At 42.6% G+C, this 22,074-nt stretch overlaps 1 protein-coding gene across 1 annotated transcript in view; it reads right to left on the bottom strand.

Annotated features, from left to right (window-relative positions):
- The window catches only part of TUT7 (terminal uridylyl transferase 7), a 41,909-nt gene extending 20,244 nt beyond the window's left edge, over window positions 1–21,665 (bottom strand). Inside the window, exons 1-11 of the mRNA XM_080972253.1 lie at window positions 21,466–21,665; window positions 17,272–17,787; window positions 13,675–13,853; window positions 11,988–12,104; window positions 10,324–10,501; window positions 9,516–9,604; window positions 8,797–8,848; window positions 6,418–6,487; window positions 4,810–4,936; window positions 2,557–2,676; window positions 1,111–1,245 (exon numbers count right to left, since the gene is read on the bottom strand). Of these exons, the coding sequence (XP_080828379.1) occupies window positions 1,111–1,245; window positions 2,557–2,676; window positions 4,810–4,936; window positions 6,418–6,487; window positions 8,797–8,848; window positions 9,516–9,604; window positions 10,324–10,501; window positions 11,988–12,104; window positions 13,675–13,853; window positions 17,272–17,767 (1,563 nt within the window). The 5' untranslated portion in view covers window positions 17,768–17,787; window positions 21,466–21,665. The remainder of the gene's footprint in view (window positions 1–1,110; window positions 1,246–2,556; window positions 2,677–4,809; window positions 4,937–6,417; window positions 6,488–8,796; window positions 8,849–9,515; window positions 9,605–10,323; window positions 10,502–11,987; window positions 12,105–13,674; window positions 13,854–17,271; window positions 17,788–21,465) is intronic.
- Window positions 21,666–22,074: the final 409 nt, after the last annotated feature.

Genomic DNA, 22,074 nt, shown 5'->3' with positions numbered 1-22,074 from the left:
GGGGGGTGCACAGACCCCTGGAATGAATTAAATTTGTATCCAGAGGGTCCACTGTAGGAGAAAAAGAGCTGTAATCCGGAATTTACCATATATTCCCCTGTACCGTATTTGCATTCATCCACTGTCATGCTGGGACCAAGTAAGCCTGCACCCCAAATGAGCCCACCAGGGAAGCGAGCAGGTGGCCTAGGAAGGCCTTCCCACACTGGGGAATGAAGGGAAAGAAAGCCTTTCTCCTCTTCGTCTCTCCCTCCCTGCCACTGTCACCAAGGAAAGGAAGTTTGCATTTAAAAACAGCAGACTTCCTTCTCTGGGAGGCAGCAGAACAGCACGGGGAGATAAGGGGGAGACTTGCTCCCCTTCACCCACCACCAGTGGTAGCAGGAGAGCACAGGGATAGGCAAGCTGTGAGGTGGTGCTTCTTTTGCCTGAGCTGTAAAGCAAAATGGGCGGAGGCAGCAGCCCCTAGACAAGGGATAATAAATCTGCAGCTGTATAGTGCAACCCCGTACTCAGATCAGCAAGATGTGCAAAAAAATCATGGGATTAGATAATACCTAAGTATTTTAGGGACCCAAAGACAGACAACAGAATTTCTATCTGACATTATTACAGCTGGAAGTCCAGTCATACCTCTTGTTATGTTTGCTTCAGGTTGCGGGTTTTCAGGTTGTGTCCCGCGGCAACCCAGAAGTACCGGAAAGGGTTACTTCCGGGTTTTACTGCTCGCGCATGCGCAGATGCGCAAAATGATGTCACGCGCATGTGCAGAAGCGGCAAATCGCGACCCGCGCATGTTGTGTTCTGCTCATGTTGCGAACGAGGCTCCGGAACGGATCCCATTCGCAACCAGAGGTACCGCTGTACTTGACTTCAAACATCCGATTATCAGAGCACAAGCTTCATTAGACAGGATCTACCAAATATTTTGACATAATTCTTCAAAATCATCAGACAGTACCCTCAACAGACATATGTATAAAAAAAGTGTTTGAGGCAATATAAAAAACAGCAGAATAGTTTCTTGTTTAATTCTAGATTGCTGCTACTTTTTAAAAATAAAAGTGTGTGAAGGGTTTAAAACTTAAATTCCAGTCTTAAAATTGATACCTTTCCCCGCTTAGGAGAAGTTTCCTTTGAAGAGCCAGGATCCTCGACAGCAGGATTGTGCTCCCAGACCACAATGTCATCTTCAACTTCTTTTAGATTGAAGTTCACTAGTTTGTTCAATGAAAACCCTCCAATCTAGCAACAGGGGAAGAGAAAATGATTAGAAGTCAAATTCCTCTCAGCAAGCTTCCCGTGAGTCTAGGATTATCCCCCCCTGAACAGTCACTGTCCACTAAGACCCCACCAAGCTTCAAAAAAGACTATAAATTTTTCTTCCAGTTCCTCATCGCTTTGCACATACAATGTTATCTCCTCTGACATTACTTTTGCTAGTCACATGGCTTATAGATGACTTGGATTTTTTGTTATGAGCCAATACTGCTACCTTAATTTTTTGCTTTATGTCTGCCTTTCTTGTTTTTTTTTTAAAAAAAACACCACACACACACCCTCACCTTCCTAAAATTGCACTCGAGGTAGCTTGTCAAGATCATCGATATAAATACAATAAATAATCTAAACATATAAAAACAGGAGCCAAACCAAAACTATTGTTATAGCAGGAGAAGAAGAAGAAGAGTTTGGATTTGATATCCCGCTTTATCACTACCCGAAGGAGTCTCAAAGCGGCCTACATTCTCCTTTCCCTTCCTCCCCCACAACAAACACTCTGTGAGGTGAGTGGGGCTGAGAGACTTCAGAGAAGTGTGACTGGCCCAAGGTCAGCCAGCAGCTGAAGGTGGAGGAGCGAGGAAGCGAACCTGGTTCCCCAGATTACAAATCTACCGCTCTTAACCACTACACCACACTGGCTAAAATCTTGCACACTGGTAAAAACTTGCACAGGTGAACGGGTCGACTCTTCAGAGACTCTGGACCCACATAGTTGAGGGTGTTAAAGTTCAACATCAGCACTTTGAACTGTGCTTGGAAGATATGGTCATCATCACAATCCCTGTTAATAACTCCATCACCATATTCTGAACCAGATGAACTTGGGATTTCATCAACTTGAATACTGTGATGTCATCTGCTAACCTCACTGTTCAGACAGACAGACTCCAGGTAATTTATTAATTTAAGTATCAATGCAGGTCCTTGCGGGACCTCACTGTTCACTCTCTTCCACTTAACAATTTGGAAGAGGGTTTTTAAAAAAAATCTTACATCATAACTGCTAGTTATGCTAGTCTTTGATAAAGAAGTTTCTCCAAAACCTTTCGAAACCTCATATAATATCTGCCAGATCAGATGTGAATTGCAAACCATGATTTCGTCAGATTGGGGTGTATTAAAGCTGTGCACATGAGGAAAGCAAGAGGAAACATTTGAGCTTGTGGAACTCAGAGGATTGTCTAGATGCTGCTACTGTTTGAAATGCATTCTTTCTCTCTCTCCAATACTTTATATAGAAGTTTAAGAAACCTTTATGCAAGGCTCGCTTACCCATGATCCTAAATATACAGGCAGAAAGGGTTCTTTCCTCTGTTGCAGAAAGAAAATGACCATTAAAGCAAAGACATAAGGTGGTAAGCCACCCTCTTCAGGACGATCTGCACAACAGAGCTATAAGAAAGGAAAAGGAAAAGAAAACATTCATTGAAGAGCACTGCGAGCAAGCTTCAGAATCCTATTAGATGTGGCCTGCTGTTAAGGTAATGCCGCTATAGTATGGAGATCACAAGCACCCTGCAGGCTCACATCCTTCTACGTCCCCCACTTTCGCTGTGTGAAATTCCCCACATGGCTTTCATGCTTAGAGCAAAGATAGAGAAGTGTTACATATGAACAGGAACTTTCACTCAGATAAAACTGTTTGCAAACCCACTTCTATCCATGGCTAGCCAAGCATCATTGTAGCTATTAACACACTACCATTATCAGCTCTGAAAATGAACAGAATGGGAGAATTTACACATCAGAGGAGGGGCAGAGGAAGGTGTGTGAGCTCAAAGAGCACTTCCAATCACCTAACTGTGATTATGATATCAGGAAACATAATGTCTATACTTCAGTGGACTTCAGTACTGGGTACAGATCTCGGATCCCTGATTTGAGTTTTTTTTTTTTTTTTTAAGGAGGTAGGAAACATGGCTTTGAAAGTTTGGGCAATGGATTTTAGTGGACAAAAATAAGTGTGCCGACTTTGACTCTGCCCATGAATAGCTATGATCACACAAAGCCAGGATTACAACAGAAGCTATCTGTTCCAACTTATCGTATTTTGCGCCCCATCGGACGCACCGGCCCATAGGACGCACCTAGTTTTTTGGGGGGGAAATAAAGGGGAAAAAATTATTTCCCCCCAGTTGCGGGGCTGGAAGAACCAGGTCGGGGAACAGCGGGAAGGCGCGCTCCGTCTCCCCGCTGTCCCCCGAGCTTGTGGGGCTGGCGATGGGGAGAAGTGCGCTGAGCCCGGGACTGCAGGCACCTCTGAGCAGCCATCGGGAGCCGGGCGGGACTTCGCGCCCGGCTCCCGATGGCCGCGCAGAGCTGCGCTGAGCCCGGGACTGCAGGCAGCTTTGCGCGGCCATCAGAGCCGGTCTCCCGAGGGTTGCGCAGAGCTTCCTGAAGCCTTCATTTTTGGAGGGGAAAAGGTGCATCCTATAGGGCGAAAAATACGGTATGTCATACCTTAGGAATACTTCTGTGCTTGGTTAGATATAGATACATAGGTGAAACAAGTCTTACCTCCAGGGTCTTGTCTGATTTGGGCCAAAAATCTCTTACAATCAGGAGAGGTATCACTTGAAGCACCAAGCTATATATAAAATAGCTAAACTTGAAGGGGCTGCCTCAGGTTTCTACCATTTTCCAATCACTTGCTATGACTATTGTTTCAGAGTTATAGCAAGTTGGAGGCCACACAAATTCTTCAGAAAGAAGTATGTTTCCTAATCCAATATTCAAATGCTACTAAACAGAGTTCAGGTGTTGGAAAATTTAGCTGTGATTGTCTAAAGCTAACTTTCCCCCCATGTTTAAGAAACACATTATTTCAGATAGAGTGGCTGGGGGAACCCAGCCAGATGGGCGGGATATAAATAAGAAATAATAATATTATTATTATTATTATTATTATTATTATTATTATTATAGTAGCTGGCATGCAACATTCAATCATGAATGCAGAAAGGCTCAGCTAGCTCCAAAGCGTTAAGTACATTTGCTTAAATTAATTATATATACAGAATAAAGCTTTTTAAAAATTAAAGGACAGAGTACACATTGTACAGACATCCTTAATCATGGCCAGTGTTAGAAACTGAGATATGAAAGCTAGGAGCTACATGGCACTTTAAACCGAGGTTATGGGCGCAACAACGGAATGTCTCGGTGTGCTTTTTAATAACAAGAATACAAAGCTGAAAATGAACGAACTGCAGCTAAAATATTATGTTCATTGTTCACATGGTCTAGGTCCTTTCCCTGCCCCCCCCCCACTAATATTCTTAAGAGGGTCTCTTCACCAGTCTTCAGAGAGTAGCTGGAAATGGGGAGGCAGAAAAAGGTCCTCCTTTCCTTCTACTCTGCAGTTTTAATCTGAAATCTTAGGTGCAGTATTGCGCCCAGAGCTCAGAAACTGCTTGAGCTAATAAAATTCCCTGTCGCAAAATGCGCCTAGAACAATGGGATTTTTGAACACTGATCATGGCAAACAATGTAAGTATTTGTGCTTTGCCACAAAGCCAGACTTACCTTGGCCCAGTGTCTAAAGGCAATTACCAGGGACACAAGAGGAGGTTCTAGTTTTCCTAGTTTAGCCAAGTGATTTGTTGTCAGCCAAGCGTTTTCATTCCCAGCACTTACTCTGCAAACAAGGCCACTAAAATGATAAAAGACAGATATGTAAAAACCATATTTTCACTCCCTAGGAAAAGCAAACTAAGGGTAGAACTGGAAATGAGTGGATACCGCAGAAAACAGCATTTCCTTATTTCTCCCAGAAATATGGCAGAAATAAGCAAGATATGACATCATGACTACAACGTTGGTGCATCACATGCTCTTCTACTAAATGTTATTCAGGAGGCGAGGAAGTGGAACAGCTGTGAAACTGGTCTTTTCAGTGGCAGTCACTGAATGGGTGGTTCTATCTGATGTGTAATAAAGACTTAAATCACAGCCGCCATGATGTTTTTTAATTCACAAATGAGATACCTGCTTGTAGAGTGAGATTTTTCTATTTAGACTTGAATCAGGCGGTTGGATTAACATGCAATAACAGGGGCCAGTGTTGCATATATAACAATCACAGTTGACATACTTGGGAATTATTGGATCCTAACTTATGGTTGCTTTATTATTGTATGAAAGCTCATTTGTATACTATGGTGAATCCTCATTAGCAGGGTTTGAAGAAAGACAGGCTAATGGATTGTCATCCTATCAAGGAAGTAGCTAGAAGAATTTCTGCTTAAATGTCTGTACTGAAGCTATAATAAATATATACATTATGACTGCATAAAACTCACTTGATGTGACGTGGATTACGCTTAATTGCAGTCATTACTCGCATTAGCCTTCTAACAGACAATTATGCTTTGGAATAGCACTTTAATGGCTCTTAAAAACTACATTAGCCTACTTTTTAATAGATGATTTACTTACTTCAGTTGGTAAACAAGCACTATGTAAATGTAAACCATTTAATTATGCTATGGCTCTTATTAACGTATTAATAAACTGTAACAGCTTTAAGTAAGTGGTGCTATGTAAATGGTTAGAAAAATATACCAGAGTGTAGTCCTTTCCCCTATTTAATATTAAAGTTGTGCCAGCTGTTCTTGATGTTTCTCATAGCACAAATATGTCTACTGAGAAGTTCTGAGTTCAATGAGGCTTACTACCAGGTAAGCAGGAACAGGATTGAAGCCTTGGGGTGATATCCAACAGTAGTCATATTCAGAGTAGTCCAAAGTCAATAGACCTAAGTAACTTAAGTCACGAGTCTACTATGAGCATGACTTAGCTTGATATTATCTTAGTAAGACCCTAACCCTAAACTTATTTACAAGAAACTACAGCTGGGATAAGGCTTTATGCTTGCATCACATGTGGAAATTGCTTCTTTTTGTTTTGTTTCTTTTGCCCTTTGAAGGCAAGGGTGCAGAAATGAAGTGATTCTTAGGGCACTGATGAGAGTGGAAGAAGCAGTCCTTACTGTTAGATTCTAATTTGTCTGCTCACATTACTATGGGAATCAATATATTTAGAATGATTTAATACAGAAGCCAACAGAGATGTGTGGATCTTTAATTTACGTTGTTCAATACTATACACACACACAAATTTGCTATCAGAGACCTTTGTTTTTCTTTGCACACCACCACAGGCACTCTAGCATGGAAATCTGCATCAACATCAACAAAAGATTCTAAGAAGGGGAAAAAGAAAGCCACATTAATCATGGTACTGAAGAAAAATAAGATGTAAAAACTGTCTCACACACAGAAGAGCAGAGGAAAATCTTCTATTCCCTTGCTGGTCTTTTACATTCACATGTATTCAGTTTTCATGTCACAACTACAGCCATCCCTTTGATGCTATAATGTGCTGGTTCTCCTGATAAATACCTCTTCAATACATACAGGGTTCAGCTGTCAGTGGGCAAAACATTTGCCCACGTGAATGGAGCTTCAGATGGTCATCTGAATCCATTCTTAGACTGCAAAAATTAAAGACCAGAAGAAACCCTCTAATGATACTAATAAATAAAACTAGTCAGCAACAACAACAACTGTTCCGCTTAAGCCACACAAACCCATGGGCCTGATCCTTCACAGCTTGACCAGTGGTTCAGGCCCTTAAAATGAGCGATGGAAATGCAGCAGGGTTTGCCTGTTCTTTCTCTCTTTTGAGTAAGTAAACAGACATTTTTGGGCACAGTAGTATCTCTGCCATATTAAATCATACATTTGAAGATTAAGGTACTTATCTAAGTTTCAATTCACACATATATTTTTGTTTTCATTCAGCTTCTATTAATTACCAAGGTGTTAAAAAAGGGCCACCAGCTACCTGTTTTTATAAGCATAAAGGAAACAGGCAAATGAATATCTTTATCCAGACATGACGCTTGGTCCACATGGTGCTGATTAGGTGGCTGAGCTTGAAAAAACACCCATAAAGCAATGGCTCAGGAGTAACTGCTAATAGTAATCATAATAATAATTTTATTAATTATACCCCGCCCATCTGGCTGGATTTCCCCAGGCACACTGGGCAGCTTACAGCAGATCTAAAAACATCAAGCGCTAAAAACCTCCCAATAAAGGGGTGTCTTCTTAAAGTTGTGTAAATCTCCTTGACATTTGAAGGGAGGGTGTTCCACAGAGAGGGCACCACTACCGAGAAGGCCCTCTCCCTGGTTCTTTGTGGCTTCACTCCTTGAAGTGAGGGAACCAGCAGAAGACCCTCAGAGTAGGACCTCAATGTCTGGGCTGAGTGATGGGGATGGAGACGCTCCTTCAGGTATACTGGGCCAAGGCCGTTTAGGGACTTAAAGGTCAGCACCAAGACTTTGAATTGTGCTCGGAAACTGGGAGCCAATGAAGGTTCTTTAGGACCTTTTTAATGTATTTGTTAAAGATGTGGAAGTATGTGATAAGAAGGCAAACCATGTTAAGATAACTGACAGGCAAACAGAACCAACAAAATGACTGCCGAGACAAGTCTACGGGCTATGCTTACACTCACAATAAAATGTGTGGCTTAGTAGTACGCAGGTTGTACTTACTGATCAGTTTGTATAACTGACACCTCTGTTGGTGTATAAAAAATCAGGAACGATTGTTTCAGAAAATGATGCACTAACTAGCATTAAATGCCAAGGACTGCCCGTGTTACAAACCTTATTTTAATTATTGGTATTCGTTAGCCAATCTGCTTCATTCGGGGTTCTTAAAAATAGTTACAGTGGAGTTTTGCCCACCATCTTAATGCAGGTTTAGGAGTGAAGTGGCAATTCCTGATTCTAACCTGTGGAACCAGCAGTCAATATTCCAGATAAATCAAGACAGAGTACAAGGACATAAGAACCTAAGAGCCCACTGTATCAGGCCCATATGGCCCATGTGGTCCAGTATTCTGTTCTCACGGTGGCCATCCCAGACATCAGATCACTTCTGTTTTCCTTCAATCTTCCCTTATAAACCATCTCTTTTAGCCTTTTCCTCATATCCTGAATGAAGCCTTAACAACAAAGAGTTGATGGGTTGCGGTTGTGTATGGCCAAGTGCATACTATAGAGGTGTTGCCTCTTTTTCTGCTACCTGATACATGCTAACACCTAGGCCCCATCAGCTCTAAGAAACATTTGGCTATACTTTTCTCCTGTAGCCAAAATTTCTGGGGAGCCATTATGATCCATCTGATTCCTCCATTCTTTTTCTCAAGCTATGGTTTGTTGGGCTTTGGATGAGCTGCTTTGAAAGAATTATAAATCAACCATTCCAATCCAGACATCTATCTAGTACCATCTTCCACCACCACTGTGCTAATACTCTCTCCTCTTAGTTGCTGTATGAAAATAGGGACAATGGCGCCAGTCATTAGATACAGGCAGTCCTGTCCACTGCCTACCCTCAAGAGATATTTGTTTGGTGCTACTTGCACAGAAATGACATTCTCACCCAATGTAGGTGAGGACATGGCTAAGTCGAGATATGAATGAATGGGCCTTACCACTATTCTTCAGGCTCTCTTGTACAAGTAAGAGAACATCTGGTTGGGACATCTATAAAGAACAGCAAAACAAAACTATAAAATTTTAACATTTACTGATGTTATTATTTATTTTGAAATATTAGTATAGTATTTTGTGACATTTAACTTGGGAAAACTAGCTGTCCGGTGGTACTTTAAAAAGTAGAGGTGGCTTTAATGCAAAAAAAAAAAAAAAATTATGATAACCAGACAATCATTCAGTGCATGTATCCACAGCAGTGACCTGTAATCAGTGGAGGAATGACTGCTGGGAAATATGCAGAAAGAAGAAACACCATGGTACATCTGTGTCAGCACAACCAGACACCCTCACTTGCCCCAGTTGCAACAAAACATCTCTCTCCCATATCGGTCTCACAGCCACAGCATGTGCTGTAACTCTCCAATGCTTTGACTCTTCCACTGTCTCTGGAGACAGATGGATGCCAACCAATAACCATATTAAAAAAGAGAATCTCATTAAAACTTTAGTTCACATCAATAGTTATTTGAGGTTTTGTATATGCATCTTTGCTATGCTTTGCTTTGCTTTTATAAACTGCTCAAATTTATAACTTTCCCAGAACTGTAGGCATGCATGTTGATTTTTATAGTACCATTATGGCTGCTATGAACCATGTAAACTTAATTTGGCAGCAAAGCTGCTAGAATATTTCCTGAAGAAAATGATTACTTACATTAGCTGGAAACTGGATATCTAGATTTACATCTGAGTTTTTGAAACCAAATCTGCTGCAAGAAGAGCCATACAGTCTTAGAGAACAATCTATAGTGAATGAAAATGGAAAATTTCAATTTGAAATGCAGAACAGGGGAAAATACTTTCTTCTCCACAAAGAAGTCTTGACCAGAGCAGATCCAGGAATAACAGGAGTTTACACTCCCCACATCCATTCCTGGTTAACCTATGTTCTATCCATGTTTAAAGGACATGAATATGAATCTGATTTAGCGATATTTAAGCCCTGCTTATTTTTAGCCATTATGCTGGCTTCTCCTTTAGCAGTTCACCTATTTTACAGCGCTGGGTCTATATTTTGCATCAAGTAACTAAGATACTGGGACGCGGGTGGCGCTGTGGGTAAAACCTCAGCGCCTAGGACTTGCCTATTGCATGGTCGGCGGTTCGAATCCCCGCGGCGGGGTGAGCTCCCGTCATTCGATCCCAGCTCCTGCCCACCGAGCAGTTCGAAAGCACCCTTAAGTCAAGTAGATAAATAGGTACCGCTTTATAGCGGGAAGGTAAACGGTGTTTCTGTGTGCTGCTCTGGTGCCGGTTCGCCAGAGCAGCTTCGTCACGCTGGCCACGTGACCCGGAAGTGTCTGTGGACAGCACTGGCTCCCGGCCTCTAGAGTGAGATGAGCGCACAACCCTAGAGTCTGTCAAGACTGGCCCGTACGGGCAGGGGTACCTTTTTAACTAAGATACCATGGAAATACAACCTGGATCACCATTTGTTAAAGACAATTATAATAAAATGTTACCTGGCAATTTCTGATGAAATACACTTTCCATGGCAGTTTTAACTCCAAGCCGTTGTTCCAAGTCTTCATTGTTTAAACCAAACTCTTGCACTACTTTCTCAATGGCAACACCAATAGCTTCAATCTGCAAAGGCGTTGGTGGAGGTAGGGCAGTCAGCAGTTGTTGTTCTTGCTTTTCCTTTAGAGATAATATGCAAGAAATATATAATTTTTTTCTCTCAGAATCATTTTAATAATGTAAAAAGTACAGTTTACCTACTTTTATTTCTCCATATTATTTTGGGGGTTTTTTTTTGGGGGGGGAGAACCAATTCTAATGTCCCTGCAAAGCGTATTTCCAAAAGTATGTCCTCTTACTAGCTAAAACATCACAGATAATATTTACTCACAGAAAAGCATTTCTTGTGCAAGAGAAACAAATGTAAGAAGACGTACTATGTACTCCTATTTGTATTGTGGTAGTAATGCGCATAACAGTTTGCAGAACAAAAAGGTCCCTAGGTAACCCAAGGAGCTTACAACATAAATTCAACGTTGTTTAGAAAAACGACAGCAAGGGTAACAGGCATCAACATGGCAAGCCAGATGCCAAGAGAAAATAAAGGTATTCATGAGATGGTAAAAAAACCCACCAAAAAGAGAGCAAGGGAGGCCATTTTAAGCAGGGGATTTCAAATCCGTACCTTGGCTTCCTGCTCATGCCCAGATCCAGCATGAACCAATTGCCCCAACTCGAAAGGCTTCCACAATCTTGCCACTTTCTGATCTTGGCTCTCTTACCCAAGTACATCCCTGGCTGCAACATTCGTTCCTGCGTTTCAACCTCCCTCAGCTTCCTCAAGGTCTCTGGCTCCCACAAATGGCTTTGCTATTTCCCCCTTGAGCCACCATCCGAAGACATCTGTCCCGGTAGGGATTTGGACTGCTGAGTCAACGACTTTTCTAATCAACTCCCTAGAGCAAGCATGTGGCACTGTGGGTTAAACCACAGAGCCTAGGACTTGCCGATCAGAAGTTCGGCGGTTCAAATCCCCGCAATGGGGTGAGCTCCCGTTGTTCAGTCCCAGCTCCTGCCAACCTAGCAGTTCGAAAGCACGTCAAAGTGCAAGTAGATAATAGGTACCGTTCCGGCGGGAAGGTAAACGGCATTTCCGTGTGCTGCTCTGGTTTGCCAGAAGCGGCTTAGTCATGCTGGCCACATGAGCTGTACGCTGGCTCTCTTGGACAATAAAGCGAGATGAGCGCCGCAACCCCAGAATCGGCCACGCCTGGACCTAATGGTCAGGATCCCTTTACCTTTACCATCAGAGCAAGTATGGCTCACCTGCTTCAGCCCAAGGACTGCATGTTTGGCTGCAGGCCACTTCCTCTTGCACACATGTGCAGCTCACAACATGCACCTATTACCCCTCCCTGCGTCATCTCTATTGCTCCCTCCCCACTAGTTATAGGTCCCAAGCACAGAACATCCTGCCCTAAAGCAGGGAAGGTTGGAATAAGGTTGCTAGGAGGGGGCAATGTAGGGGCTCCCATGTTTAGCTGCTGCTGCTCATCAGCTACCATACTGACATGTGATATTTTGAGCTTTCTCTTAATAATCTGCACAACACACACACACAAAACCCCTGTAATGCTTCTATAGCTCTGACTGGCCGTTGACTCACCTTTATGTTTTTCTTGTGTCTCTTTTCTTTAATATGCTTATGAGCAAAAGCCACCGACTCAATCAAAGTATCGCATAACTTGCAAGTGTATTTGGCTGTTGGGTAACTTCGAGGGCGCTAAGGAGAACAATGTATTAAAATGTATTGATTTTAATTTATTTATTTCCTAAAATTTATTTACCGCTTGATCGTAGAAAACAACAACTTCAAAGTGGTTTACAGAAAAATTTCAACTGTAATTTAAAATACAGTCATACCTCGAACGCCTTGGGAGTCTAACATTCTGGCTCCCAAACAATCAAAAACCGGAAGGGAGTGTTCCAGTTTTTGAACGTTCTTTCAGAAGCCAAACGTCCGACGGGGCTTCTGCAGCTTCCCATTGGCTGCAGGAGCTTGCTGCAGCCAATCAGAAGCCGCACTTTGGAAGTCAAATGTTTCGGAAGTCAAGAAGACTTACGAAACAGATTCTGTTCGACTTCCGAGGTACGACTGTATACAAAAAGTTTAAACCACAATAAAATAGACTAAAACAAATCAAAGCTTCTACAAATATATCATTTCACAATGTTCCTGTCAAGACGAGTCACCTGGACTCAGAGTCAAACCATTTGTCAGAAAACATCTAGGATCATTTAAATAGCACTGAGAAGTAGCATTTCAGTCCTATAGGAAAGCTATGATATGTATCTCCATTCATGCTGAATGGACCTTATTTCCAGTTCACTTAACAGCATGGTCTTTCCTGCACATGCATGATACTCATATTGAAACATCTATGTACTACCTATTAAATCAGGCAGCTCCCTGACTCTAAAAATTGCTTAAGGTCCAATAATGTGCCTTTGATTCAGATTTGAAATGATTTTTACATATTCATTCCTTGGGCCTAAATCTGAGCTGCACATTGATTACTTCAATATCTGTGATGACAAGTGAGAATTTTATTAATAAAAATTACCCAGACATTTCATATTCCTGGATCAGCGCAACATTTAAGTTATGTTAATGATTTTGTTGTGTGATTGGAATTTTTACAAAAGACTATGGATATGAGAGTTAACCACTTCAAAGGAATTCTTTCCTTGAGAAGAGAGGGGAGAATCAGACCTCTTGACGGACGGACTCTCAACACACACCCTCCTGAAAGTGTCTGCAACCATACGGAGATGTGACTTTTAAGAAGGATCTGGGTAAGCCTTCCCATTTTTTTATTCTCAGGATAGTACTGTGGCTTATGATGTTTAATATGAATTACATCAGATCATCAGTGTATCACAGAAATGGTAAGAATAAGAATACTTATATAGCATTCCAGCTATGTCTCTGCTCTTTAGATTTTCTACCTATTGACCACTTTGCTGAATGTTAAAAAAACCTTCAAATATTAATACAGTACGTCTACTCTGCCCAATGCAAGATTCATTAAACCCAAGTAATAAATTACAGGTGTTCATCCAAATTATTGCTGCTTATCATAATGAACAAGCAGAACTATCCCCTCGTAAGCATTTTCAAATACATAAAAATAATCTGTGGTTAAACATGTTCCTTGCTTTCCCAAGTCCTTTCCCACCATTGTTGCTCTTCTCATTTGCCAAGCATATTCCTAACTGGTATTCTTCAGTACTAATATTTGCACATTTCACCCCAAAACAAGAATATATATATATATTGCAGAAATAGCTACCTTCCTCAGCCTGTAAATGAAGTCTCGCTTAAGTCGTTCTTCAGCCTGTTGAAGCCCTAGCAATTCTTTTGCTGTCAGCAAAGACTCATCTATAACTGGCCCATCCATATCCTCCTCTTGATCATTTTCTTCTTTTCTTATCCGTCTTGATCTTCTTGGCTTCCTATGTTTCTTTGTTTCTTTTGAACAGTTATTAGAACAAAGTTGCTGTAAGTGCACGGCACAAATAACGACTGTGACCTTAGTGCATTTCCGCACCTAAACAAACCATCGTTGAGAAACCATTCAAGCTTCCGATGGAATCTACAGTTGCGATGCAAAAACTCTCGAGTTTGCAACCCAACAAGGGAAGGCACAACATAACATAAGGCACCTAGAATATGAAAAGATGTGCAGTACAATCCAATGCCCCCACTGTACCCAGCAAGACTTCATTTGCAACCCTATCCTTTGCTCACTTACCTGGGAGTAAATCCCTTTGCCCTCTCACTAGCCATATATAAAACTTTGCTGTTACTGTGCATAGGGTTGCAGTCTTAAAGTATCACTGCTTTTATCTTCCTACAATTGCCGTTTTGGGAACCTTTTTAATGTACTTATTAAAGAAGTGGAAGTACGTGATAAGAAGGCAAACCATGTTAAGATAATTGACAGGTGAACAGAACCAACAAAATGAAGAAGTACATTGTTATGGAGTGGATTTTTTATTTGGACTCTAATGCCAATAGGGTTGCTGTGGACCCCAGAAACTGTCTGGAATACAGTAAGCCCTCAACGTACACTGGGGTTACTTGCACTTAAAGCCAAAGTTGCATATGGGTGGGACTGCCAGTTTCCCCCTCCCCACCTGTTCCCTTTTTTAATTTTTTTAAATTATTTGCCAAGCACATAAAGCTGAATGTGCACAAGTTAAATGTGTGCAAGTTGCCAGGCTTACTGTATTTGCAAACCTTTTTTTTGCCATGTGAACCACTTCACACTCTGTGTACTCCTCAACAATTATGGGGTCAGCTGTCCTGTGTTGCCCTGTTTTTCAGTTTAAAGAAAAGTTTAACTTACTTATGGGTCCAATTTACCTATCTGGACAAATGGGAAAGTGAAACTATCAATGCTCATTGAGACCCACCCCATCCCCAAGCAACTTCTCCAAATAGGGTAGGAAAACCTTAGCATTTTGCCTATATCAAAATTTCCATTTTTATGTGCTTATACCACTTCAAGAGCACTGTAATAGATTTTTATGTTTGTATGTGTATATCATATATATAGAAACAGAACAAAATGTACGTTCCTATGCACACACAAAACTTATAAAGGATCCCACGAGTCAATTTTAACACACACACACACACACACACACACACACACACGTTAATTCTGCTCATAGCTGTCAATGTTTCCCTTTTTTTAAGGGAAATTCCCTTATTCCAAATAGGATTCCTCGCAAGAAAAGGGAAAAGTTGACAGCTATGATTCTGCTCCAAATTGGCTTTTATCTTAACATAGTGCAGACTCACAACACTGACTTCTTTTTTGTAATATAGGTGGTGATCATTTCGCATGGGGGTTCCATACCTGGCCCCCACCTCGTTCTGCCATTTTCCAGGTCCAAAAGAACCCAAATGTTGGTGACTGCACATCAATGGGATGCACCTAAAATGGTTGTCATCTGAATTTTTTGGAGGCAGGGAGGACAGGCCTCCCTATTAGGCTATCAGGTACATTGGATTCCTTCCATTATTTACTATGAGTCCAGAATTTCAGACAGGCATCATTTTGCTTTCCCTTTCATTAACATTTAGGCGGGGACCAACAGTTTGTTTTAGTCTACGCTTTTGAAATGTGATACCACATCCTGTTTTGTTAAAGTAGAATAGTGTTGAAATCAATCTCAGGGTAGTATTGAACTAAATTTTACCATAACTAAATTAGATCCTTTAATTTCAGTGGGACTACTCAAAGTAAAACATAGTTGTCAAATTACCCTTAACCTTTATTTTCAGATACAACTTTAAAGGGGTCTACTGAACCCCAATAGCAGATAAGCACTGTCAAAAAGTGGTGAAAAAGAGTTAACTTGATATGATTTTATTTTTTGCTTAAATCATTTCCATACCACTTTATATCTCAAAAAATCTCAAAGTGGTTTGTTTTTCTTTCCAAAGTTTCCCAAACAGCTCCTGGTCATCTGAATTGCATAAAAAAAAGTGAGATCACCTTAAAATTCTCTACCCAACCAGGCAGCTGTATGTTTTGCTTAAGGTGCGGGACTAATCTTGGTAACAGCTAGGCTTTTTGTTTAAAAAAATGGGAGGTGGCCAATGCTTCTTTATTCCAAAATCCTAGGTGTGTAACCTGATCTATGTAGCATCTAGCAAAAATTTATTCAGCCTCCGTCTTGGAAAGGAGTCTACAAAATCACCTTACGGCTACAGCATGTGGCCTACTTTTTGAATGTGTGTGTTGTTTGTCCTTCCCCACCAACTCCTTTATATAACACTTTACTTGTTGAAGAGTTCTGCAGAACTCAAAACCTTGTTATTATTTTGTAACATTCTGGTTGATCCTACTAAAGGTATTACTCAACTGCGAATTTTTGGAATTTAAGCTTGTGTCTCTTAATATTTGTATCACCAAACAGAAAACAGCATTATCCTAAGCATCCTGTTCTCATGCTACATTAACTTACAGCCATGAATGCAGGTGGCAGTAGAGGAAATCAAATAGTTTTAAGATAGGGATGGGGAATCTGTGGCCCTCCAGATGTTGAACTACAATGGCCATGCTAGACGCAGATGATGTAAGACATGGTCCAACAGCAACAGAAGGGCAGCAGGGTTCCCACCAATGCCTTAAGCCGGAAATCAAGCTTTTACTTAAAAGCACATTTTTATCCCTTAAGCGCACCCTTTGAGGGCTTTGGAAGTCCCTTTGGAAGTGCCCCTGGCACCAGTGCACATTTGAGTTGGCTAGAGCAGGTAGCTGAAGATGGAAAAATCTCAGACGCATGTTTTACTCAATTCATGTAGGGTACAATACATGCCAAAGTTCTCTTGTGTAAGCTGGGCATGACCATCACCATTTCAGTAAGAACTGTGCAACACAGCTGCCCATTAGATTTTGTCCCCAAGTACCGATTCTGTCACATGGGCATTTGTGCAATACTGTGTAAATTTAAGGGCCTACTGTTAAATTTTAGATGACATTCTTCAAATATTGGGACGACTGTTTATGAATCTGAAATATTTTCCCCCAACCTTTTCTGGTGGGTTTCATAGTTATTGGGAAGGCAGATAGCAACACAGCTTTTAGCCACTTACCTTACACAGGATACAACTGTGATTGCTACAAAGAAAACCCCACAACAGCTAAAGCAAGATATAGGATTGATATCAACCCAGTCATTCTTTGGTTGTTTTTTAGATTAGCAGGTATTGTGCCATAACTTAGCAACAGAGCACTATCTTGAAATATTGTAGATTTTATATTTTCTAAGGTTAGAAGATACCTAAAGACAATTCTTAAGACTACAGTCACCCCAAAATATTTGAACACATTTTAAAATACAAGAAAATGATCTAAAGGTGTTTATATTACCAGAATTTCCTTTCCTATCTGATAAATCGTCACTTGTTAAGTCTCTCTGGAGCTGCTTCCTTCCATTTCTGTTTCCTTGGCTCTCACACTCATGAGAAGAATCCTTCCTTGTCCTGTTAACCACAGGAATCCGAGGTGTAGATCTGTATTCTCTCCAACTGTCTAAATTAGCATGATGGTTGTCAGACACCCATTTTTTAATTTGGTCTTTTGAGGCTTCATTTATCCTCATCCCTTGATTGTGAACAGTGTTTTTAGAAGAATTCGGGTGATTTGAAACACCGTGTGCTCCCTTTCGGGGACTTGTTCCATAGTGACCCAGTGCTCCCTTTCTTTTCTCAATCCCTATGTCCATCTTGTTGCCGTGTCCATTTCCATAATCATCCATTGCTTGGTAATCGTGACGTAAAGCACACTTCTGGAAATCCTCCTCATTTAAAATCCCCCGCTCCTTATTACGTCTGGCAAAGCACGGTTTTGAGGCATCTCCCATCATATTAGCTGTTCGCTCTTTCCCTGTGGGATGGGGAAAGAAATACATGTTCAAAACGGGACAGGTAGGATGCCATGAAGAGGGCAGGGGTGAGTTTGACTATGTGGGAGACTTAGGGTCAAATTTCCACTAAGCTTACTGGGGCGCCTTGGGCAAACTACTCTCTCTCACCCAGCCAAGCTTTTACAGTCATACCTTGGGTTACAACCGCTTCAGTTTGCGCTTTTTCTGGTTGCGGACCGCCGAAACCCGTTAGTACCGGAACAGGTTACTTCCGGGTTTCGGTGGTCGCGCATACGCAAACGCGGGTTGCGAAAGCTGCGGGTTGCGAACATGCATCCCGCCCAGATCACGTTCGCAACCCGAGTGTCCACTGTATTGGTAAACATAGATTCATAGAATTGTAGAGTTGGAAGGGAGCAGAAGAGTCATCTAATCCAACCCTGATCAATGCTGGAATCTTTTATCCAATGGGGGCACAACCCTGAGATTAAGAGTCTCAAGCTTTACCAACTGAGCTATCCCACATAAGAGAAGCCCAGGTCAAAGGCCCACCTAGTCCAGCGCTCTGTTCTCACGGTAGGCACCCCGATGTCCATAGAAAGCATGCAAGGGAGAACTTGAGCACAAGAGCATTCTCCCCAGCTGTGATTCCCAGAAAACCAGTATTCAGAGTCATACTGCCTCTGACTGTGGAGGTCGAACAAAAATATGTTACCCCTACACAAACCAATTGTCAGATTTTGAAATATAGCATGAAATGTGAGTGAGAAGAGAAATGGGTCACAGAATAAAATTTATGCCAAGTATTGTGACCATCCAAGGTAGTCACACTAATACTGTACAGTAGTACCTCGGGTTAAGTACTTAATTCGTTTCAGAGGTCCGTTCTTAACCTGAAACTGTTCTCAACCTGAGGTACCACTTTAGCTAATGGGCCTCCTGCTGCTGCCGCGCCACCGGAGCACGATTTCTGTTCTCATCCTGAAGCAACATTCTTAACTCGAGGTACTATTTCTGGGTTAGCGGAGTCTGTAACCTGAAGCGTATGTAACCTGAAGCATATCTAACCCGAGGTACCACTGTAATATATCCAGATTTATACAAACTGCAGCGGATTAGCAGCTCCAGCAAGACTATTGCCTTTAAGAGCTCCTCTGAAGGGTGTGGGTGGGTACACAACCAACATTCCTCAACCTCTATCATTCTGCTAATGACCTAGAAAACATATGCAACACCCAACAAAGAGCACTGAACTCCAAAGACTAGCACAGCAAATAAGAAGCTGATGAGGCAACTACATAGTGCTAGGACTTCAAATTACAGGACTTGCCTCCTGCTCTTGTATTAACAGAGGCAGAAGTTGGAGAAAAGGAGTGGCATCAGTCTTAACTCATCCTACGATGAGTGTGCATGGCTTGTAGCTGTGAGAATTACATACATCCATAGCTGTCAAAATTCCCCACCCCTTTGTCTGACAGTATTACAGAAAGCAGCCATAATTAACAGCCCAACAGATAGCACCTTTGGAACATGAATTCAAAGTGTACTGTATAAAATGGCACATAGAAAGAGAATTAAGTGAAAATAAAAGCAGGCAGCAATCAGACAAAAGCATTAACTCTCTATACATGCAGCAAAACTGTAAGAGATTTATTTAAAGTCCAGCCTGTTCTATCATTCTTGAGACTGAGGGCACTTTATCTTCATGCATTCTTAAGGAAACCATCACCTGCTAAGCAATTTAATGTGCATGCAACTTACAATAAGTGTGCACATAAAAGCTAGGGTTATTTCCCTTAAAAAGCAGGACTTCTCTTTCATCTTAAACTGGTATATCAAGTTAGCTGCTTTGAACACGACAGTGAATCTTTGTGCAAAACCATCACACCACAACCTTACACGGGAAGGGACCATAGGTCAAAGCCACAGGATACCTTTAAAGCAATCCTATTCCACCATAAGTCATGGCTTCACCAAAGAATCCTGGGAAAGGTAGTTTGTTAAGGGTGTTGGGAATTGTAGCTCTGCGAGGGCACTCCTAATAATTTTCAGCACTACAGTCACCAGGATTATCTGGGAGAAGTCATGACTGTCTAAGTGTTTTAAATACACAGTGTGGGTTTGACTCATCCCTGGGCAAGCAGTATTTGTGACAAACTTCCTTGTTGCCAGGGCTTCTTGCTGGCTCTTGCAAGTGAGCAAGCTAGTGAAGGAGGGTTGGGTTGCTTGCTGCCCATCTACCAACTGAGATGATTGCTGTGCTAGCTGCAAAGGAACAAAAATGTATCCCTCCACATCCACAGAGGGCTAGCAGTGAGGTGACAGATCACTCTGTTCCTCTTCCACAAGTGTGTTTGACAGGAAAAACTACCCTGCTAAGACCCTACTTGTCGGTGTTTCCATTTTGGCTGCAGATGAGGGGGCTTCCCCTCCACGGCCAGTATGGAAATATAAGTTACTAGCCTCTTTAGAGGCCAATACAACAGAAAAACAAAAATTATAGGCTAGGTCCTTTTGTGGACTTCATTATAAGGCTGACACTAGCTCTTTCCATACGTCATTCAGCTTTTTTTTATATACATTAACAGATTCTCCATGAAGATGAGAGAATATCATAAGGATATCCTCAACCCTTCTGTTTTCTAATCATGTCTGGGGTAGGAGCTGACCACTATTTTAATTGTCACACAAAAAGGCACAGTGTCAGGGAAACATAATTTCCATATTTCTGCTTCATCCTCACCTTGAGTCCATCCACTTTTTCCTTTAAAAGTGCTGATGGTTACAGCTGCCAAGCAGCAAGAACAGCACATGTTATATTTGAAAGTGTCCAACCAACAATAAACTCCGGCAGTCACCACTCACAAGGGAGTTGTTCCCTGGACCCATCAAATACATGTAGCTCAGTAAATATGTAATTACTAAGGCAGAAGCCAGCAGGCAGAGCTTTTTAACACAGAAGGCTAAAGAGCACCTCTGAAACTTCCCTGCTTTGTCTTTCACATATGAATGCTACAGCAGGACAGAACGAAGATAAAGCCTATTATTTAATCGAATGTACATTGAGGCCTACATTACTTTATAAAAATTGTGTGTGCAGGTAACATTTCAGTCCCTATCGCAAACAGATGTAAAATCTCTTATGAAAAAGGGCTACCTTTCCAATGAACAAACCGATTTCTGCAAACCTCCCTGAGCCCCTTTAAGGATGGATGGCCGGTCTCGGGAGTTTCATCCTCCCCAACATCTCCTTAAGGCGAGTGGTGATCACATTTGAGTATTATTCTCCAATTAAAGGCTTGACTACACAGCCCAATCGATTTTATTTTATTTTTTCTCTGCGGCCAGGCGGGCAGATTTTAAGTCCGTGAAACAACAACACACGGGAAAACGCCTCAGGCACCGAGCGGGGGTGATGGGGGTGGGTGTCGCCGTGGGCTCCCCTCCCCTTGCCCAGGCTGAGGTGACTGGGGCCACTTGGGGGGGGAGGGGAAGAGTCCTTCAGGCCCACAAAGACCCCCCCTTCCCCTTCCCTTCCGACCGCCCGTCTCCCTCGCACCCCCGGGAAACTACCGGCGGCGGGTGCGCGCTCCCCCGTCCCCACCCGGGAGCCAGTCGGTGCCTCACTGCGGGTGGGGGGGGGAGAGAGAGAGAAAGAGGCGGCGGCGGCGGCCGGACGGGTGTGGGGATGAACTTACTCGGTAACCGATCTAACCGCCCTTCGGGCCGCAGCCTCCTCGCTTTCGCCTCCTCGCCCTCGCTGCCACGGCCGTCGCCTTATCGCCGCTCCATTGTACCGAGGCGGAAGCCGCCCGCAGCAGCAGCAGCAGCAGCAGCAGCCCCCGTCGCACAAAACCGTCCGAGATCCTTGCCCCCCCCCCCCTCCGCCGCCGCTCCTCGTTCCTCGTCCTTCCGCCCTCCAGCTCCTCCTCCTCCCTCTGCCCCGCCCCTCAGCAGCGCCCGGCGCGCCGCCTTCGCGCCATCCGGCGCGCGGTGCTTACCTCACGGTCTGCGGGCGCCATGACACGAGAGGCAGGGCAGACTCGTCTCTCGGCCTCCGCGGCTGGTCGAGAGGAGCCTCGCCGTCGGAGGAGGAGGAGGAGGGCTGAGAAGGCGCGAAGGCGCGCTGACAAAACACAAACACACCACATACGTACAACCCCAGCCACATGGGCGGGGTATAAATAATAAAAATCATTGTGAATTATTCTACGTAGTTTTATTTGTACATGCCGCCTTTCCAAATGCATGCTCAAGGCGGATTACAACATGAAAATAATAAAAAAGCATAATATTATTCATTGAAT

Source organism: Podarcis pityusensis (assembly GCF_964106645.2).
Source record: "Podarcis pityusensis genome assembly, chromosome: 11".
Classification (NCBI taxonomy): Eukaryota; Metazoa; Chordata; class Lepidosauria; order Squamata; family Lacertidae; genus Podarcis; species Podarcis pityusensis.
The sequence above is the reverse complement of the archived record's forward strand: the minus strand, read 5'-3'. Positions and strand labels throughout refer to the sequence as shown.